At 54.0% G+C, this 14,070-nt stretch overlaps 5 protein-coding genes across 5 annotated transcripts; 2 read left to right on the top strand and 3 right to left on the bottom strand.

The window, feature by feature from the left end:
- Positions 1–294: 294 nt before the first annotated feature.
- Positions 295–2,490, bottom strand: KD926_002773 (F-box/WD repeat-containing protein; the record flags this gene model as incomplete). Its single annotated transcript, XM_053097244.1, has 1 exon — positions 295–2,490. One exon carries the CDS (start codon positions 2,488–2,490, stop codon positions 295–297), a length of 2,196 nt encoding a protein of 731 aa, XP_052958863.1.
- Positions 2,491–3,821: 1,331 nt separating this feature from the next.
- On the top strand, positions 3,822–5,486 carry KD926_002772 (autophagy-related protein 17; the record flags this gene model as incomplete). The annotated part of the gene is made up of 1 exon (XM_053097243.1): positions 3,822–5,486. One exon carries the CDS (start codon positions 3,822–3,824, stop codon positions 5,484–5,486), a length of 1,665 nt encoding a protein of 554 aa, XP_052958862.1.
- A 1,017-nt stretch (positions 5,487–6,503) lies between these two features.
- Positions 6,504–8,213, bottom strand: KD926_002771 (serine/threonine-protein kinase RIO1; the record flags this gene model as incomplete). The annotated part of the gene is made up of 1 exon (XM_053097242.1): positions 6,504–8,213. The coding sequence occupies one exon, from the start codon at positions 8,211–8,213 to the stop codon at positions 6,504–6,506; it is 1,710 nt and encodes a 569-aa protein (XP_052958861.1).
- A 379-nt stretch (positions 8,214–8,592) lies between these two features.
- On the top strand, positions 8,593–12,391 carry KD926_002770 (chromosome segregation protein SMC; the record flags this gene model as incomplete). The annotated part of the gene is made up of 4 exons (XM_053097241.1): positions 8,593–8,630; positions 8,713–8,872; positions 8,923–12,031; positions 12,099–12,391. 4 exons carry the CDS (start codon positions 8,593–8,595, stop codon positions 12,389–12,391), a joined length of 3,600 nt encoding a protein of 1,199 aa, XP_052958860.1.
- Positions 12,392–12,751: 360 nt separating this feature from the next.
- KD926_002769 (GIG1 family protein) lies at positions 12,752–13,572 on the bottom strand (the record flags this gene model as incomplete). Its single annotated transcript, XM_053097240.1, has 2 exons — positions 12,752–13,314; positions 13,455–13,572. The coding sequence occupies 2 exons, from the start codon at positions 13,570–13,572 to the stop codon at positions 12,752–12,754; spliced, it is 681 nt and encodes a 226-aa protein (XP_052958859.1).
- Between the last annotated feature and the right edge of the window lie 498 nt (positions 13,573–14,070).

Genomic DNA, 14,070 nt, shown 5'->3' with positions numbered 1-14,070 from the left:
TATGGTGATGTAGGTAGATACATAATGTCAATCCTTGACGCCGAAACCCTTTCCCCATCCCAACTAAGACAAACGCTGAAAACCCCCTAAATTAATCCCGAGATGATACCCCTTTTCCGCAAAACAAGAAAAACTCGACGGCGCCGGTTAAGTATTTTCGTGCCTATCGGGGTATAAAAAAATAAAAAATAAAAAAAACGACAAAAGAGCAAAACGATCTCCGCAGAAGACCGGTCACACATGATCATGAAAAAGGTAAGGAAGAAGGGGAAAAGAAGAGAAGAGAAGAAGATATTAGCTCTGGAAACTGTACATGCGGACTTCACAGTCCTCGCTGCCGGTCGCAAAGCGGCTGTCACCCAGGCCGATGCAGGTAACGGGGCCGGAATGGCCGGTGAACGTGCGCTCGCATTTGCCCGTTCGCGGGTCCCAGATTTTGACCATGCGATCCTCGGCCCCGGAAACGATCCGGAGAGTATCGGCACCCAGTGCCCACACACCCTCCAGGTGGCCGAAGAAGGTACGCAGGCACCGGCCCGTGGTGGTCTCCCACAGGCGAATGGTCGAATCCAAGGCACTGGTGACCATGTAGCGGGGCGGCGTGGGACGTCCGCTGTCGAAGGAAGGTCCGAAGGGGGAGGATTGGAAGTTGTGAGTGTTCGACTCTAGGCCCAGAGTCGCCTGGAGGGAGGCGGGCTCCGTGTCGCCCGAAATCGTGCTGAGGTTATCGTTCTCGCATTCGGCGTCGTGATCCTCAAACTCGAACTCACGGGGCAGAGGGACCACCTGCTGGACCTGTCCCACATGGCCGTGGAAAGTTCTGATACACGTTTTGGTGTCCAGGTCCCACAGTCGAACGGTGCAGTCGTCCGACGCCGAGAACACGGTCCGAGAGGTGGTGTCGACTCGGACGGCATTGACCCAATCAGTGTGTCCCCGCAGCAGGCAAGTAGACTTGTCTTCGAAGTTCCAGATCTTGACCGTCTTATCGACGGAGGCAGAAGCGAGGATTGTGGAATCAAAGTGGAGACCAATGACGCCGCCTCGATGGCCGGTGTAAGTCGAGATACATTCGCCCGTTCGCCAATTCCAGATTTTCAGACTGCGGTCCATACTGCCACTGATCAGTTTCGTGTCGTCGAACTGAAGACACCGAATTCCGGATTCATGGCCGTACAGAGTGCGCAACTCCTCCCCGGTCTCGGTATCCCAGATCTTGATGGTGGCATCGTAGGATCCGGTCGCCAAGATGTTGTCCTCGAACTGCAGGCACATGACGCCGTTGGTGTGTCCTTTGAAGGTCTTGATGGAGCAGCGTCCGTATTTCCAGTTCGTGCCCACCTTGAATCGGTCCTTGTAAACTTCCTTCCACGGTCGGTATCGGGTCTTGAAGTAATCCTCGTCGGTTTCGGAGCGGGTCACCAGCGACGAGCATTGCCGCTTGGCCGCCATGTCGTCTTCATCGTCGCTCGAGTCGATCTTTCGCTTGGCTGAGTTCGTGTCCTCGGTGACAGTGCACTGACTGCTGGCATCGTCGGCGGGGGCGGGGCTAGCCGGGGAGCCGTTGATGTCCCAAGTGGTCGCACGTAGTTCGATCTCGCGTTTCGATTCCCGTAAACGCTTGCGGTCCAGCAGAGGCAGACCCCAGCCACACTTCTTGCATTTGCGGTGAATATGCTGCTCGCACATGCGATGCCAGACTACGTCGTCGTCGGCGAGAGCGCGCCAGCGTCGCGACACCTGCGCGGCCTTGCAGAGCGACGTGGTGTCGAGGTAGCAGAGAATCTTAAAGGAGACCTCAGGCGGTAGGGCGGTGAGGAAGTCAATTCGAATCAGATCGCGCACCGTTGCCGACACGAAGGAGAGTTGGGGGAAGCAGCACTGAGACATAATGCCCTGCAGAATCAGTTTTCGGTGCTTGGCCGGAGCGGCCGAGAAGAGCGACCAGACATGAGCAATGCCCTGCTGGTCACTCTGGGGGAGCGTTTCGAGTTCCTGGGCCACGGTCAGCTCAGTCAAACAGGCGGAAGAATGGGAAGGAGGGGCGGGCGTGGGATTCACGCCGAGTAGACTCACCCGTTGCAACTTGTCCATTGACGGCTCGTCCGCTTGGCGTCGGCACTTAAGGTCTGGTCGGTGGCGATAGCAGTACTTGGTGTTGGCGCTGCTGAGGTCGATGGGTTGGACGGTACGTGGGCCTAGAGGAGCGTATTGTTCGGGGATGTGTCGCGCCAGGAATGGGGCAATATTTTCGTCCGCAAGCTTTGCGGGAGTCGAGGTTGCACCGGCGTAACTGTGGGGCCCATGCTGAGCAGCGTCGCAGTCCGCCTCACAGTCGTCCACGCTGTCGGATGCGCCGCCGAAGATGGACTGAAATGAGGTCTGGCGAAGAACCATCTGCCCATTTCCCCGGGCTGAACCCTGATCGGGGGTCGTCTGGGGTACAAGGTGCTCTTTCTGCGCCGATGCTGGCTCGATATCTCGTCGCATATCCGCGGGACTTAGGTGCCCACCGTCCACATGCCACTCGGACCCTGTCTTGAGAGAAACAGAGAGAGAGATCGCGGATGTTGAGACTTTGTCGTGTGAATTTATGGCCGAGCGACGTTCGAGTTTGGGTGAATGATCGTGTTCAGGCTGAAGAGAGAGACGGAAGGAGGGGAGAGAGAAGCGGAAGGAGAGTGGCGAGCGAGAGAGACTTCGGGAGGACCGCGCGGGAGAGAGGAGAAGTACGGGAGGGAAGGAAGGACTGGACCAGCCAAGAGTCACGGGGAAAGAACAACGGATATATAGACTAGCATGGATTAGAGAGGATCGAGAAAACTTCCATAGAAAGATGTTAACTAACTAGTTAATAGTAACTAATGGTGAGGGAAATCGAGGCAATCACGCAAGCGCCGCCATCACGTGCGAGCGATGGCGCCATTGCCGCCGCCCGTCGCATCAGCCTGAGGCCCCCAGGCTCTCAGGCTCTCAGGCTCTCACACCATTCGTCATCGCCCCTGCTGATTGCGGATCCCTCCCCGGACTCCCTCCCAGTCCCTAGTCCCTGTAGTGTACTCCGTAGTTCTATGAGGTGATGAGGGATGACTCGAACTGCCAAGGCCCCACCGCCTTCTCCCGTCCTTCTCACCTCATCTCCAACTACTCTGTATCCAGCACGCCTCTCCCACCACCGTGCTAGACCCTGAATCCTCAATTCTGGATCTGGGCAAGGACTCCTCACCTCCCGGTACATGACCCCTTTCTTTGTCATCCTCTCTCCCCCAACGCAATGACGAAATATCCTTGCTAAGCTCACCAACTTTGCCTCCCCGCAGCACGCCTCTGTCGAACCTCGTGAATGTACGCGGTGGTAGTCTGCTGCTGCACATGCTATCTTCCCCTGTCAGGATGAGCCGGACACCTTGAATGAAGAAAACTGCGACAATCCTTGTCTCGGCCCTGTGAAAGATCTTATTACCCTCCCCAGCTCACTCGCCGAAACTCACCGCTACATTCTCCCCGCTGCCTAGTACCGTCGATCCGACGGTTGCGACCCGTTGGAACTCCATCTCTCGAGACACCCTTCCTCCATGCTCGCCTCTTATGGGGTGATTCTGAGCTCATATTACGCACCTCGCACGCCAATTCAGTCGGATTCCGCATCCTCCCCATTGGTGGCTCCGCAGAAAGGTCCAAGATAGACGTCCGACGGCGCCGTCGGTCATCATTGGGCGCTTAGATCTCCCCGAGACAGCAATCTCCTGTATCCAATCGCCCGGTTACGCTCGGATACAACCTCACTGGTGAAAGTAAAAGATCCCAAATTTTCGTCCGCCATGTCTCTCTCCGAGTCGTTGTCCGTGTCGGGCAGTGCTCCTGCCGCCCCTGGTCCAGACCCCTCCGATGACCGGGACGCGTCAATGCCCCGGCTGGAGACCCTGATCTCGCATCTGGTCGCGGCCAAACGGTCGCTATCGTCAATCAATCATGTATGGCGTGCCAATGAGATTGTCACCGCCGCTCGCTCCACGCTGGAGGAGAGCGTGGTGGTCTCGGCTCGCACCGGTTTCCTTCGTCGCGGCCTGAACAATCAGCTGCGACTGCTCTACAATGTTCGCACAGAAGTGGAGGAAGTATCTCTTCGAGGCCGCTCGGAATTTGCCGGTGTGCTGAAAAGTCTCGACACGGCCGATGCGCGGCTCCGAAAGACGTTGGATCTGTTGCGAGAGACCATCGTCCATGCCTCCTTTCGCCCGCAGGATGAAGAGCCTAAGAGCTTGCATGACTTCGTGGAGGAGCGAGGCGTAGAGGAGCTCCATGCAGCTCTCAAACACGCGATTGACCGAACCAGCGCCGCGCAAGGGGAACTTGACTCCTCCAACGCGTCCTTTGACCAGGAACTCGGTTCCATCAAGGAAGCGCTGGGAAACTATCGGGCGGCCACCAAACTAGCTTCGTCAAGATCCTCTGCTTCCTCCTCGTCCTCGTCTGCATCCAACTCCAGTCTACCCTCTCTGTCTTCTATGCCATCCATGCTGCATTCCCTGGAGATGCACGCACAGGAAATGGCCAATCTGTTAGAGTCCTTGGTCCGTCATTTCGATCTCTGCGTGACGGCGGTCAAGCACACCGAAGGCGGAGGCGCCGCCGCGCGTTCGATCACCGGCGACATGCCCGCCGGCATGCACGTCAGCGGCCGGGGGGGTCCCAACATCGAGGAAGGCATCAATGCCAACCTGAATGCCCCCCTCGACCCTCTGAGTGACTCCGAGTACCAAGAAATGGTGAACGTGCTGATCAAAGACGCCGCCGAGGCGGAAGATGTAGTAATGGAGATCCAAGACCGCATCGCGGAGATGGAGTCTGTCCTGGAACATGTGACGGCCCAGCGCGACACCTTCCTGTCCGTGTACAAAGCCACCACCAGCGTGTTTAACCACATCTCCTCGCTCGCTTCGGCCCGGTTGCCCGGCTACATCGCCCAGGCCCACCATTTCACCGGCGTATGGGGTGAGGAACACGAGCGTATTGAAGTTGGTTTGCTAGAGCTCTCCGACCTCAACTCCTTGTATGATGGCTTCCTCGATGCTTACAACGGTCTGATCCTGGAAGTGTCTCGCCGGAGACACGTGCGACAACGCGTTGAGAAAGTGTTGCGCGATTGCAGACACAAGTTGGACCAACTTTACGAAGAAGATGTCAATGCTCGTGAGACTTTCCGTGTTGACCAGGGTGACTATCTACCTTCGGATATTTGGCCGGGCATCGGCCGTGAGCCAATGCGCATCGAATTCCAGCGCATATCCGGAGGTAACCTAAAAGGTATCGCTGCCCAGCCGGATGACCAACAGGAACTGCCGGCCTTCGAATTTGAGGAAGCAAAACAGCCGGCGCCGGCGAGTCAGGCAACTGACGATGGAGAAATCATTCCCGAACTGCCCAAGGACATCGTCGAGCAAGCTTTAACTCGGGTCAGAGCCAAAATGAGACTGGCGCCCTAGAGCTTGCTTTACGCGTGCTCACAACGGTCTTTACATTTTCTACTACGTATATACCATTTCTGCATCTCTTTGGAAATTTCTTTTTAGCTTAGTTGTCATTTCGGCTCTATTTTACTGCTAGGCAGGCTGTTTATGTGATGCTGGGTCATCACAATTTGTCACTTTCATATTCCACGGCCTAGATGATGAACTTGAAGCAAGGAAAAATCCTGTACCGACGTCCAGGCCATCTTTTAGCTAGCACAGGCGTACCTTGGACATACCCCAGATGCATACTCTCTTGAGCGAGATGTAAGCACTGTCACGTATGATTTCAGGGTGTCTTTGTTCGCTAAAAGATGTCTGGGATGAGGATCAAAGAGAGCTCTGATAGGTCGTCTCATCATTACCTGCCTGATTAAGTAGTGTTTAAATATATTTCTTCTGATAGTTCTCATCCGTAGGCGAAGTTTTGACATGTAGAGGCGGTAGGAGCACTACCCGACACGGATGGGAGCTTGAAGAGAGATGACAGAAAATTTTAGGATCTTTAGTTTTTAATACTAAGGTTATATCTGAGCGTAACTAGATGATCAGATATAAGAAATTATTATTTTAGGGAGGTCTAAGTGCCCAATAATGACTAACGGCACTGTTGGGCATCTATATTGAGTTACTTCGGTTGCTATTCCGCCTTTCGTAACTTGGAGCAATTTTTCTTTTCTTTTCTTTTTTTTTTTTTTTTTTTTTTTTCATTTCTATGTTTTGACGTCTGGGAAGATCGGGTCTGTGGCAACTTATAGTAAAGGTGCATGTTAAATCAAATGTGATCCTTTCGGTTGTCTATATATATATATGTCAAGTCATGCACCTAATCATTCCTTGCCCACCAGATAATTCAATCGTGAATCTCATAATATCATGTGCAGTCAAAACTTTTTGAAACCCTTTTTGTCCATGGAATAACACAAAAACCGTTCTCCAGCTCTCTATTCCCCCCGCCTCCCCGTGCTAGAACCTGAGATTGCTAGATCACGTTTATTTCTTCTTCCTCGTGGAACCCGAAACAAGACGCTTCTTCATATGCTTTGGCATTTTATTAGCTCGCTTCTCGCGTTTCTCCTCCTTGACCTTCTGTTTGTGATCGCGTTTCTCATCCTTATCCTCGAAGCGTCGTCCCCGCGGAGCCTTCTGCTCAAACGGGTCTCTCTCCTCGTCTTCATCGTCGGAGTTGGAGCCATCAACGGAAATGCCACCACTGGCGTCAGAGTCGGCCTCGCTGTCATGCTTGTCGGCAGCAGAAGTAGTCGCCTTTTCGTCTGCGAGAAGATCTCGGTATACCAGGTCGGAACCCTCACCCGCGTGGACCTTCGCGGCATCTCGCTCAAAGTCATATACCTGTTCCAACGTCTGGGGGATATATTGTTGGCGGAAAACAGCGGTATCTACTTCGCGTTCTGCAGCGGTTTGTTGCTCGTCGTCCTGCGTCTCTGCTTTTGTGTACAGCTTCTCAACGGCTTCGAGCAAAGGCTCGCGCGGCTCTAGCGTGGTAGGGCCGGTGGCGGAGATGATGAACTCGAAAATGGTTCGTTCAGAAAGGACATCGACACTCTTGCGACGGAAGAAATCGTTGACGTTCTTGATGTCCATACGCAGGAACTCCAAACTGCGAGGGTGGTCGTGCTCTACACTCTGACTGACGTCGATGATGTGCAGTTTGTTCTTGTGGTAAAGCATATTGTACTCACTCAGATCGGCATGAACCAGTCGGCAGGTCTGGTACATCACACGCATGTAGCTGAGCAGTTCCACGTAGACCTCCCGCCACTTGCCCTCCGGGTTGGGAACGTCGAACTCGACGTCCTTTAGTCGCGGTGCAGCAACACCCTTCGAGTTTCCAAGGAAACCCATCACGAGGACGTGAAGTCGGAGTTGGATGGGTTCCGGGCAAGGAATACCGGCTGAATAGATTCTGCGCAGGTTACGCATTTCCTTTTCAGCCCACAGTTTCACCATGGCTCGGTTGTTGCTCTTGCTATATCCCGATCTGAATCGGAACTCTCCAGTCACATACTTGTCTCGGTCCTTGAAGACCAAAATACTCGTCTTGTAGACCTTGATGGCACGGTGTAGAGGCGCGGCGTCGTCGCCGGGGAAGAGTAGCGAGTAGTATACGTTGGCTTCCTTGCCCGTGGACAAGCACCCGTGGATCTCCGACACAACATTGCGGTTGATCATCTGGAGCAGGATCATTCGCGTGCGCGGGTCAAGCACCTGCTCCGAGGTGGCCCGGTCGGCCTTGTCAGCACCACGCTCGCCACGAACCGCCAGTCCAGATTGCACATCGTTCAGCTTGATCTTGTTTGCATGGCGCGTCAACGTCTTCATTTCATCATCCACCGACGCATGTGTGTTGACGGTCGGCTTCTGCGAGTTCGTCTTCGGGTAGGTCCATTTCGGCGCGTTAGGATCGGCGGAGAGGTCGTTGAGCTTGCGCTGGCGGTTGTAGGCTTTTGTCAGATCGGCCGGGTTCGCTGCGGCAAATTCTTCATCGTCCACTTCTTCTTCGAAAATGTCATCGTAATATTCGTCGTTGTCCTCATTGTCCTCCTGCGCCGAAGGATCTTGCCCCGCCATAGTGGGGGTCGTGCCATCAGCGTTCAGATACCCTTGGTTAGGCACGTAGGTGTGAGAGGGGACCAAGCCATCTGCCAGACCTGAAGCCTGGCTAGGATCGGAAGACGCCATGTTCAGCTCAGGAAACGGCAAACAGGGATGGTGCTTGTCGCAAGAGCGGGCTGACAGGAGGGCAGAGGAGGCAGAAAAACGAGACGCATTTTTCCCTTTTGGATAGAATCGCCGACTGTGGACCTGGCCGATTCTCACCGCCCGGCAGAAACCCCGCGGGCGAAACGCGTAGGGAAAAGAAGAGCCGCCGTCGGTCGCCCACGCGCGTCTTCCTCTGTCGCAATCAATCGTCCCCCTACATCAACACCCCCGTCCATCACCAGCTCGCCTTGCTGTTCTGTTCTCAGGGCTCGGGTTCCCTGACTCTATACTGCTTGCTGCGTGATGCTTTGGTTTCCGTGTTTGCTCTGATTCCCCTTTTCGCACGCACCTCGTCACAATGTATGTCAAGCAGATCATCATCCAGGGCTTTAAAAGGTGAGTACTTCCTAAGCTGCGCAGAGACGCTGCTCAACACCGTTGGAACTATCAGAACTAATTCTCGGCTTCCATACACCAGCTACAAGGATCAAACGGTCATCGAGCCGTTCTCCCCGAAGCACAATGTCATCGTCGGCCGCAATGGTTCCGGCAAAAGCAACTTTTTCGCGGCCATTCGATTCGTCCTCAGCGATGCGTACACTCACATGGGTCGCGAGGAGCGACAGGCTCTCCTCCACGTGCGTATACCCCCCGAGGCATCTACAAAGCGAAGGCTCACATCGAACAGGAGGGTTCGGGCTCTGCCGTAATGTCCGCGTACGTGGAAATCATCTTCGATAATTCAGATGACCGGTTCCCCACCGGCAAGCCGGAAGTTGTGCTGCGTCGAACCATCGGCCTGAAAAAGGACGAATATACGCTGGATCGCAAAAACGCCACCAAATCCGATGTCATGAACCTGCTCGAATCCGCCGGTTTCTCGCGCTCCAACCCCTACTACATCGTGCCCCAGGGTCGGGTGACGGCTTTGACTAATATGAAAGACCCGGAGCGACTGAACCTGCTGAAGGAGGTGGCAGGTACGCAGGTCTACGAAGCGCGCCGTGCTGAATCCTTGAAAATCATGCACGAGACCAACAACAAACGATCCAAGATTGACGAACTCCTGGACTTCATCAACGAGCGTCTGTCCGAGCTCGAGGAGGAGAAGGACGAGCTGAGAAACTATCAGGATAAGGATAAGGAACGAAGATGCTTGGAATACACCATTTACTCTCGCGAGCAACAAGAAATCGGCAGCTTCCTGGATAACCTGGAGGAACAGAGACAAACGGGCGTTGAGGATACTGACCTGAACCGTGATCGGTTTATCCAAGGTGAAAAGGAAATGGCACAGGTTGATGCAGAGATTGCCGAATGCAAACAACAGATCGAATTCCTGAAGGTCGACAAATCGCAGCTGGAGGATGAGCGTCGCGAGGCTTCGAAAACCCTGGCACAGGTCGAACTCCAGGCTAAATCTCTTACCGACAATCAAGCTGCCGCCCAGGATTTGAAAAGACGCCATGACGAAGACCTGGATTCTGTCCAGGCGGCCATTAAAGAACGCGAGGGAGAATTGCAGGACCTTATTCCCCGCTTCAATGCCGCCAAAGACGAGGAAGATGCGGTCAAGGCGCAACTCACCGAGGCCGAGACCTCCCGTCAACGTCTGTACGCAAAGCAAGGTCGGAATTCACGCTTCAAGAACAAGTCGGAGCGCGACAAGTGGCTCCAGGCGGAAATCAAGGATAACTATTCCTCCATATCTACCGTGCAAGGGGTAGTATCGCAAACTCAAACAGACATTGCGGAGCTTGAAAATGAGATTGCGCTCCTGGAGCCGGAGACTGAACGGCTACGCAAGCAAATTGACGGTCGGGGTGACACGATCCAGTCTGTCGAACAAGAAGTTCAGAATGCCAAGGATGAAAGAGATCGACTGATGGACCAGAGGAAAGAACTGTGGAGGGAAGAGGCGAAGCTCGATTCTATTCTTTCCAATGCCTCAAATGAAGTTGATCGCGCAGAGCGCAATCTTTCTCAGATGATGGATCACAACACGAGTCGAGGAATTGCAGCTGTTCGGAGAATCAAGCGCCAGCACCAAATCGAGGGTGTTTATGGCACGTTAGCCGAGCTTTTTGATGTTAATGACAGATATAGAACCGCCGTTGAGGTTACGGCCGGGCAGAGTCTTTTCCACTACGTTGTCGACACAGATGAGACGGCTACAAAGGTCCTGGAGATCCTGCAGCACGAAAAGGCAGGCAGGGTGACCTTCATGCCTCTGAACAGACTGCGGTCAAGACCGATCAATATGCCGAAAGCTAGTGACACCATTCCGATGATCGAGAAGCTGCAGTACGATCGAGCTTACGACAAGGCGTTTAACCACGTGTTTGGCAAGACTATCATCTGCCCGAACCTGCAAGTGGCAGCGCAGTATGCTCGGAGCCACGGTGTTAACGCTATAACCCCCGAAGGAGATCGCTCCGATAAGAGAGGTGCGTTGACTGGTGGTTTCCACGATTCGCGCCAATCTCGACTCGACGCCGTGAAGCATCTGGCTAAATGGAGGGATGAGTTCGAGACGAAGAAAAATCGTGGAACGGAGATTCGGAAGGAAATCGAGAAACTAGACCAAATCATCACAAAATCAGTCGGCGAATTGCAGAAGCTTGAGCAGCAAAGACACCAAGTACAGAACAGCAGCGGACCGCTTCGTCATGAGTTGAGAAGCAAGCGTGACCTCCTTCAGAAGAAGATCGACAATCTTGATGCTAAGCGGCGCGCACTCCGAAATATCGAGGGTAACATGGCTGCTTTGACCGACCAGGTCAATGCATTCGAGGCAGAACTCAAGTCACCATTCCAGAAGGCTCTAAGTAACGAGGAGGAAGCCAATCTTGAGAACCTCAATGCCGCGGCCCAGGATCTCCGCCGACAATACCAGGAGCTGTCTAGCCGGCGCAGTGAGCTGGAGGGCCGCAAGTCTGTTCTCGAAGTTGGGCTGCAGGAGAACCTCAACCCTCGTCTTGACCAGCTGATTGGCCAAGATCCCGACATGGCTGATGACGACAGCCAGGGCAACTTGAAAGAGACTCAGAGAGAGATGAAGCGTCTCCACAAGGCTCTGGAGAAGTTAGGCCAGCGTCTTCAACAAGTGGATGACTCGATCGACCACACCAATTCCCAGGTGGCTGAACTTGGGCAACGAAATGCGGAAACGCGGCGAGAATTGGAGGAGTTGGCCAAGTCCATTGAAAAGCACCAGCGCCGCATGGAAAAGAGCATGCAAAAGAAAGCTGCGCTGACGAAGCAGGCGGCCGAATGCGCAGCCAACATCCGCGACCTTGGCGTGCTTCCGGACGAGGCGTTCACCAAGTACAAAAACACGGACTCGAACGCGGTCGTTAAAAAACTCCACAAGGTCAACGAGAGTCTCAAGAAGTACTCCCATGTCAACAAGAAGGCGTTCGAGCAGTACAACAGCTTCACGAAACAGCGGGAGGTGCTCACCTCGCGACGGGAAGAACTGGAAGCATCCCAGAAATCTATCGACGACCTTATCAACGTGCTCGATCAAAGAAAGGACGAAGCTATCGAACGAACCTTCAAGCAGGTGTCGCGTGAATTCCACAACGTCTTCGAGAAGCTCGTGCCCGCCGGACGTGGGCGCTTGATCATCCAGCGAAAGACCGACCGTGCCATGAGACAAGAAGATGCCCTTGAGTCGGACGACGAGGAGGCCCAGCAAAGCGTGGAGAATTACGTCGGAGTTGGAATCAGTGTCAGCTTCAACAGTAAGCATGACGAGCAGCAACGTATCCAGCAGCTTAGTGGCGGACAAAAGAGTGAGTCTTCTCGCTGAAGAATCTACATCGGGTTAATCGTACCCATTGACTAACGATCTCCTTGCAGGTCTCTGTGCCCTGGCCCTAGTCTTTGCTATCCAGGCCTGCGACCCGGCCCCATTCTACCTATTCGACGAGATCGACGCCAACCTCGACGCGCAGTATCGAACCGCCGTTGCCCAGATGTTAAAATCCATCTCCGATTCCACCAACGGGCAGTTCATCTGCACCACTTTCCGACCGGAGATGCTGCATGTGGCAGAGAAGTGCTACGGCGTCAGTTTCCGGCAGAAGGCCAGTACGATTGATGTCGTGTCGAGGGAGGAGGCTCTTAAATTCGTCGAGGAGCAAAAGACGTGAGCGGGGAGGCAATGAAGCGTCATGAGGATTGGGTTTACAAATGTCTTTTCTTGCTCGGTTGCCGGCATGGACTTCAGTGGGCGTATATTAATGATGGACCAAGTTTTTGCTATTTTCTTTGTTGATTGATTTTCCTTGAGGTTATTTCTGATGAAAGCTCTCTTATTTCCCCCTTTTCATTCTCCTGTACCTTTAACTACTGCGGGGCTATCGTTTCTTTCGCAAGATTCCCAATGCTAAAGCTTTTCTGTCTTCCATGCCACCGTCTGGTGTATCTGATTCTCTATCGGCCTAAACCATCTAGTCTACAGCGGGTTGTCTATGTAGAGAGGGACATGGATGCTGCGTGTATGCGTCGACCTAATTCTGCGGCAGGTCCTCCCCCGTCCACTCGCGAAGGATGTCTTCGGGGACGTCCTTGAGCAGGACATGGATATGCTCCAAGCTCCTGACACTCTGCAGCGCCGTCCAGTTTTTGAACCACTGCACATGCGCATCCGGATGGCGAAAGGTGGCAGATTCTTTGGCCAGGCGATCCACGAAAGTTCTCCGGACAAAGCCCTCGACCAGCGAGTGAGACTCGTCGGTCATGTCGCCATTCTCGCCGTGTACCGGCACGGGGGTCTTCAGCCAGACCACCAAGTGAGAGATGCCCGGGGTCCAGCCGTAGGGCCAGTCATTGCGTAGGATCTTGTAGTCCGCGGGATCGGCAAAGGGGACCGGGTTTTTGAAGGGAAAGACGGGTCCACTGTCGGCCTCGCCCGTACCGGTGGTGGCAGACAGGTCCGGCAAATGCCAGTGCAGACGACGCTGGCAGATGTAGGCGGTGATGGAGCCGTACTGCGTCTTGATGTCTTTGGTCCACGCCAGGTATCGGATCAAATCGGATGGTTTCCGCTTGAGCACGCCGAGATCATTCCGTGCTACGTGCGAGGAAAAACTTGGGGTTAATCTTCACGACTCAAAATAGAGGGATGGAGTTCCGGTCGGACTGAAAAATGAGGGGAGAATGCGGAACCCTCCGAGTGTGTTCCGTAGATCGACCCAACGCTGATAAACATACCGATGATGGATTTCAACTCGTCCCAGCTGTGATACTCAAACTCCTCGTCCGTTTGAGACAGGACTTTTCGATCGACTTCGGTGAGATTGAAAGCAGGAGGTTCCTCGGCGGCGGCCATGACTGGCAAGGAGGGGGGAGAGAAGGAGGCGGGGGGAGAAGAGGATGGAAATTGGGGAAGGGGAAAGTTAGTTGGAGAAGGGATCGGAAATCTTGTTCACAAAGGGAAAGGAAAGGGAGGGGTCGCGTTGGCGCTGCAGGGCTGGCTGGTAGTAGAAGTAGAACAGCGGGAATCTTTACCCCAGGAAGGGAATCATCGTGAGGGGCCCCACTGTGATCGGACGGAGTGCTGTGTACTATAATTGTATATTCCATAGTGTATACACTGGGTACAGCGGAGTGCATTGGAAAAATCGAGTACATCGAGTACATCCAGTCGTCCACCCTTTCCATTCACGAAGATTCCTGAAGGATGAATGAATGATTGGACGAAGAACCTTGAGTACATCCCGGTGACCGAGGCACCCAGGCATCCAGGCACACTGGCACCACTATCGCCGACCTTATCTTCACGTGTGACACATGACGCCGGGTCCCGTGATCCCGACAATACGGCCCG

The sequence above is a fragment of the Aspergillus affinis genome, assembly GCF_023601865.1.
Source record: "Aspergillus affinis strain CMG 70 chromosome Unknown NODE_15_length_407527_cov_87_040692, whole genome shotgun sequence".
In the NCBI taxonomy this organism is placed as follows: domain Eukaryota; kingdom Fungi; phylum Ascomycota; class Eurotiomycetes; order Eurotiales; family Aspergillaceae; genus Aspergillus; species Aspergillus affinis.
This window is presented reverse-complemented; position numbering and strand designations above follow the sequence as displayed.